This window comes from Bubalus kerabau, chromosome 15 (assembly GCF_029407905.1).
Source record: "Bubalus kerabau isolate K-KA32 ecotype Philippines breed swamp buffalo chromosome 15, PCC_UOA_SB_1v2, whole genome shotgun sequence".
Lineage (NCBI taxonomy): Eukaryota > Metazoa > Chordata > Mammalia > Artiodactyla > Bovidae > Bubalus > Bubalus kerabau.
In genome coordinates, this window is record NC_073638.1 from 83,584,491 (window position 1) to 83,590,490 (window position 6,000).

The 6,000-nt window shown below is 45.4% G+C and overlaps 1 protein-coding gene across 5 annotated transcripts in view; it reads right to left on the reverse strand.

Annotated features, from left to right (window-relative positions):
• The window catches only part of LOC129627716 (glycine N-phenylacetyltransferase), a 28,314-nt gene extending 22,572 nt beyond the window's left edge, over positions 1-5,742 (reverse strand). For 2 of the 5 annotated variants that reach the window (XM_055547225.1, XM_055547221.1), the window contains exon 1: positions 4,200-5,742. Coding sequence is in view for 1 of the 5 variants with exons in the window: in XM_055547223.1 (XP_055403198.1) it covers positions 1,426-1,437 (12 nt within the window). In the remaining 4 variants the exon portion in view is untranslated. Of the gene's footprint in view, positions 1-1,425; positions 1,540-4,199 lie in introns of those variants that run through there. The other 3 variants (XR_008702663.1, XR_008702667.1, XM_055547223.1) reach the window with 3 other exon arrangements.
• Between the last annotated feature and the right edge of the window lie 258 nt (positions 5,743-6,000).

Consider the following 6,000-nt stretch of genomic DNA (forward strand, 5'->3'; position numbering starts at 1 on the left):
TTTAAGATTCCACTCACATCATGAGAAGTCAGTACAGTAAGCTTTCATCCATTAATTATTTTTAAAGCTTCAGGTGCTAATAAAGCCCCTGCCCCAATTACTCTTAGGCAGTGGGGCCACCCACGTGAAATTACATCTAATTCTCTGCTTAGATAAGCAACAGGTTGCTGGTGAGGCCCTCGGGGTTGTGTCAAAACTCCCAATGCCACACCTTTTCTATCAGTGACAAACAAATTAAATTCTGACCCTGTGGGCAAGCTCAGAGCTGGAGCTTGCAGGAGAGCAGTCTGAAGAATCTTAAAAGCCTTTTGAGTTTCTGGAGACCAAACCAGTTTGTCGGTTTGGGCCTGCTGAGTTTCAGCTATAAGTTTATATAAAGGCCGGGCAAATTCCACATAACCTGGAATCCAAATGTGACAGTAACCTGTGATTCCCCAAAATCCTCTCAATTGTCTTAAAGTCATAGGTAGGGGATGATTTAGTATAGGTTTAATTGTCTCAAGGCCGATGGCCCTAGTCCCTTCTGATATGATTAGGCCCAGATATCTAACCAATTGTTGACAAAGCTGAGCCTTTTCTCTTGATGCCTTGTAACCACAGCCTGCCAGAAAGTTTAAGAAATCTTCTGAGGCTTGCGAACAAGCTTCCTTTGTCTCAGCACAGAGCAAAATATCACCTACATACTGTAACACCACCGCTTCAGAGCTATTAAAGTTTTGTAGATCCCGTGACAAACTTTGTCCGAATAAGTGAGGACTGTCACGAAATTCCTGGGGCAAAACTGTCCAGGTTAACTGAGAAGCTGGCTGTGTAGGGTCTTCAAAGGCAAATAGAAATTAACTTTCTTCCGCCAAAGGCACTGAATAGAAGGCATCCTTTAAATCAATTACTGAGAAATATTTGGCCCGTTCAGGAATTTCAGACAATAGAGTATAAGGATTAGGCACCACGGGGTGTAAAGGAAGTACAGCCTCATTTATTATTCGTAAATCTTGAACTAGTCTCCATTTACCATTCGATTTCTTTATACCCAAAATAGGAGTGTTGCAAGGACTGTTACAGGGAATTAATAGTCCCTGCTCCTTTAAATTTTCGATGATGGGTTCTAACCCTTCCTTAACTTCAGGTTTCAGTGGATACTGCTTCTTATGTGGAAATACGGGTGGGTCTTTGAGCTTAACAACTACAGGAATAGCATTTTGTGCTCGACCCACAGATTTTCCATCAGCCCATACTCTAGGATTTACATTTTGTTCAACCAAAGGGAGAGAAAGGGAGGGTTCCATATTCATGAAAACGGAGGCATGGACCTTGCTCAGTATATCCCTTCCCAAAAGGGGTGAGGGAGATTCTGGCACGATGAGAAACTCGTGTGAAAACAGCACAGAATCCCAGTTGCAAGATAAAGAATAACTGAAATAATACCTTTTGGCTCATCCAGACTGTCCCATTACGGAAGCGGATCGGGAAGAAAGTGGGCCAGGGGCTTCAGTGAGCACAGAATAAGTTGCCCCAGTATCTAAAAGGAAATCGATGGATTGGCCTCCCACAATTATTAATACTCAGGGTTCCTCAGGTGTTATTAGGACGGGAGCTTGTGTGGGGACCCCCGGGGCGCCTTCAGTCCTGATTGTCTTGAGAGTCCGACCCTGGAGACCTACGCTTCTGGGGGCAGTCTCTCTTCCAGTGTGGTCCTTTGCAGACCTGACATGGAGCCGGGGGCGGCTTAGATGCCTGAGGGCAATCCCGCTTGAGGCGCCCCTCCTTTCCACAGTAATAGCAAGCCCATCCCTTTTCACCTGGGCCCCTCTGGGCATTTTTCTCAGGCTGTTTAAGAACGTTTTTCATGGCTATGGCGAAGGCTTCAGCCTTTTCCTTTGTAATTTTTTTGCCTTTCTTTCTTTTCCTCATATTCCCTATCATAATAGACTGTCTGAGCCAGTTGTAACAGAGTATCTAAAGACTGATTTGGTCCATACGCCTGTTTTAATAGCTTACGGCGGATATCTAGAGCCTACTGAGTGAGAAATCTATTCTTTAAGATCACTTTTCCCTCTTCACTTTCAGGATCAATCTCAGTGAATCTGCGAAGGCCTTCTCTCAGTCTATCTAGGAATTTACCAGGAGCTTCCTTCTCCTCCTGTTCCATATCTGCCAATTTGCCATAGTTTAAAGGCTTAGAACACGCCTGCCTAAGTCCTTCAAGAATACATCTAACAAAATGACTCTGATCCCATCTTCCTTTAGCTGTGTTGTAGTCCCAGTCTGGTTCTATAGTTGGGACCGCCTGATTCCCAGTGGGGAGGGCTGCTATCTTGTTCTCCCTCTTCCCTACTGATTCATTACCAAGCCATTCATCTCCATAAGCAACTGCTTTTCCCAAAACTCGAGTCTTTGACTTGGGAGTCAGCGTTTGTCCCAAGATATACATCACATCCTTCCAAGTGAGGTCATAAAGCAGAGTAACACCTTTAAAAGCTCTAATATATTTTTCTGGGTCATCTAAATAGTCTCCCAGATCCTCCTTGATTCTTTGTATTTCTTGATAAGAAAAAGGCTTATTAACTCTCACAGACTGATTATTTCTCCCGGTGGGTGTTTCATAAAGAGGCAACAGCATGTGTGGCTGTTCCTCAGTCTCTCTGGCTGCTCTGCGCATATGATCCCAGGGATAGATTGGAGAAACCTGTTTTTCCTCTTCTCTTTGTCTCCTGTCTTCCATCTCATCTCTTACTTCGATGGTCTGAGTTTCTACTGAAACCAGAGTAGTCTGAGGTCGTACTGAGACAGGAGTTGTTTGGACCTCCATGTGGGCAGTTTGAATCCCAGTTTGGAGTCCCCAGCATGGGGGCAGAGTAAGAGGACAGGAGGGAGCTGAAGGTTTCACGCCCAAATCTATACCCTTAGGACATAAGTCGGACATATTTCGCAGAGAGTAAAAGGGCAACACATATGCTACTTCTACCCATTTCCCTTGTTCCTTACAGAACCAGTCTAATTGTAGAACAGTATTATACTTAAGAGACCCTCCAACTGGCCACCGTTCGCCGTCTTCTAATGGATATCGTGGCCATGTAGTATCACATAGGAAGACCAGGTGTGTCTTCTTTAAGCCCTGGGGATCAAATCTATCCCAGTTTTTTTAGGATACAGTTCAAAGGAGTGAGGCTGGAATTGTTAGCTCCCATCTGTAAGAGAGAAAAAAAGCGACCAGCGCCATTTTTTCTACCGGAGGCGTCCCTCCCTGCTCTAGATGGGGGTGTAGACAGACGTTACACCAAAAGCTTTTCCTTCCTGGTCGGACTTAGTCTGTCCCTTACCGACGCAGGCGCCGTACTCGTCCCTCCCGGTTCTACCACTGAGATGGGGTGGGGATGTACCAGGGGTAGACTTGATAGCATCCCTACTTGACGTCCAGCTCTTCACCTTTAACCTTGCTTGCCTCTGATGTCACCCAGGGTGAATCAGAGTGATCTTCCGGAATGCCACCCAAGCTAAGACCGCTATATTCATCACCTGAGTGCCTGTGCACAACCCTGAGTATTTCCTGACCACAATAAGACCGACACGAACATAAAACTGAGATGTCCTTTCCAAGCATCACCACACCAGTATAACAGCCTCCTCTGATCTACTAAGAGTCGGTGTTACCAAAGAAAAAAACCCATTGTAATCCCAGTCTGAATAACCTTTAACCTCAGAGATGTTCTGGGAGCTAGAGCTCCATCTAGCTTCCGAACTTTCGATTCCTAGCGAGGCTAGGCGCTTTCTTGACTACCAATTCAAGTTTGGGACCTAAGCCACAGTATACAATAACAGTATAGATCACAAGTCCCTTGAAAGTCTATGATCCAATAGATTAGGTTAGTACTTCTAATTCCCAAGGAGTTATGAAATGGTCAAAGAGATCGAAAAGTTTGACCAAGAAAGGAGAGTTCGGTCCACACGCTTTGCCCACTTCTGGTCGGTTCTTGAAGGAGACATTGGGTGCCTCTTGGCATTGGCGGGTTGGTATAATGCCCCAACAGGTTTCTGCCATAAGCCGTATGAGATCACTGTGGAACTGCAGAGCAGGGCTCCTTACTTGCTTCACGCAGGGCATGTCATTCATTCACGCAAGCACACGGTAGAGTTAGTAAAGCACAGCAGAAATCGTGTTCGCTAAGAGAACAAAGAACTAAAGCTCCAGGCATCATTACCTTGTCCTGAAGGATCCCAGACGAGCCCCCAAGATGAAAGGTTGTGGTTGAATCACGCGAATACACCGGGATTCTTGGCCCCCGGAGGAGAAGAATTCAATCCGGGGCCAGAGACGAGGCTTGATCGCTCAGAGCTTTTGTGTAATAAAGTTTTATTAAAGTATAATGGAGATAGAGAAAGATTCTGACATAGGCATCAGAAAGGGGCAGAAAGAGTACCCGCTTGCTGGTGTTAGCAATGAAGTTATATACTCCAAAGAATGTCTGGAGGTTGTAAAGACCTCATCAGACCTACTCCCATAATTTACATTTTAAGATAACACTGTCCTCAGGCAAGATACATCCTTGTAAAGACCAGGTCTACTCCCATAATTTACATTTTAAGATAACAGAAGGTTGAATCCAAAGACTGTCCTTAGGCAGGATACATTATTGTTATATAATCCTAAGGAATGTGGAGAAAGAAAAAAAGTTTGTCCTTTCTTCCTTCTTGAGAATTCCAGACCCCTCTCTCCTTGGGGACCCCTAGACTCCCTATCAACCTGCCTAGGAACTGACTCTCTCACCACTCTGGCCATTTCCTGCCAAATGGGCAGATGAATATTTCTTACAATCTTCAGTCAGTAGTAAAAATCCTCTTTCCTTTTTTATCTACAGCTGTTTGAATCTGATAAAACCCTTAAGCACGTTCTCCCACCAGCGTTACCATCTCTAGGGATGACTTTCCAATGCTTGAAACAAGGCATGTTAGCACTTGGCTCCATCATGTTGTCACTGTTCTAGCCAGAAACTGCACGGATGCTACTGTGTCAGGGTTGGAGTCAATTTTCTTCATGCAGGTGCTGAATTTCTTAGCAAAGTCCTCGTCTCTCCTGGCTGTAAAGTGGCTCAGTGGGATCTGTCATTACGTCCAGCAACTAGATGTGTCACACCGAGAGTGGAAGCTAGAAGAGCACGCCAAGGGTCTGCCCATTCGTGGAGATACCTCTTTCAAATTCCCCAGCAGCAACAGCAATCAGGTGAGCCTCATCAGTGTCGGATGTCCCGTGATCACGTTTCTGATAAGGTCCCTGTGTCCTGGGGCATCAGTCACGGTACTTGCTGGTCTCCATGTCCACAGGGAGATATCAATGGCGATACTTTGCTGGTGTTCAGCTTTCAGTTTGTTCAAGACCCAGGCATCCTCTTCAGAGACTTTCTGTCCAAGTGGGATATGCTTTCACCCACACTGAAAAAAATGTCCACAAATATTAGTGGCTATCTTTTCACAGACCCAGGAGGGAGTGCAGTTGGTAAAGCAGGGAAGACTTCTGTCTCCTTTTCTGGGGTTTCCATGTGCACCATCTGTATAGGCTTAAAGTGCAGTCTGATGGGGCTCTGACGCCAAGCTCTTGGTGAAAAACTTCAGGACGAGGTCTATCGCCAGAAAGTTCATCAGCTCATCCTGCACCATTTTACCCTGGGCTCCTGTGGGGAATTAGGCATCTCAAGTCCAAGGAAGCCACGGGCCTTGTCCTTCATCACTGTGATCGTCTCTACCGTATGAGAGGCTCTCATCTGTTATCATTTTTCTTCTTATGTTTTGGCCTAGGGCAATCACTTCTTCGTGTTGTCTTTCTTGCCGTTAAGGGCATTATTCCTTCCTCATTAGTGCTCTACCTGTCTCCAGGTTACTTGCCTTTCAGATGTTCAATGCTGCCCCCAGGAGAGTGGCATTTTGCCTTGCATCTTTCTTCTGCTGTTCCCTGTTGAACACTTTATAAGCAACACCAACCAACTGAGAAGTATTCATTCTAAATGT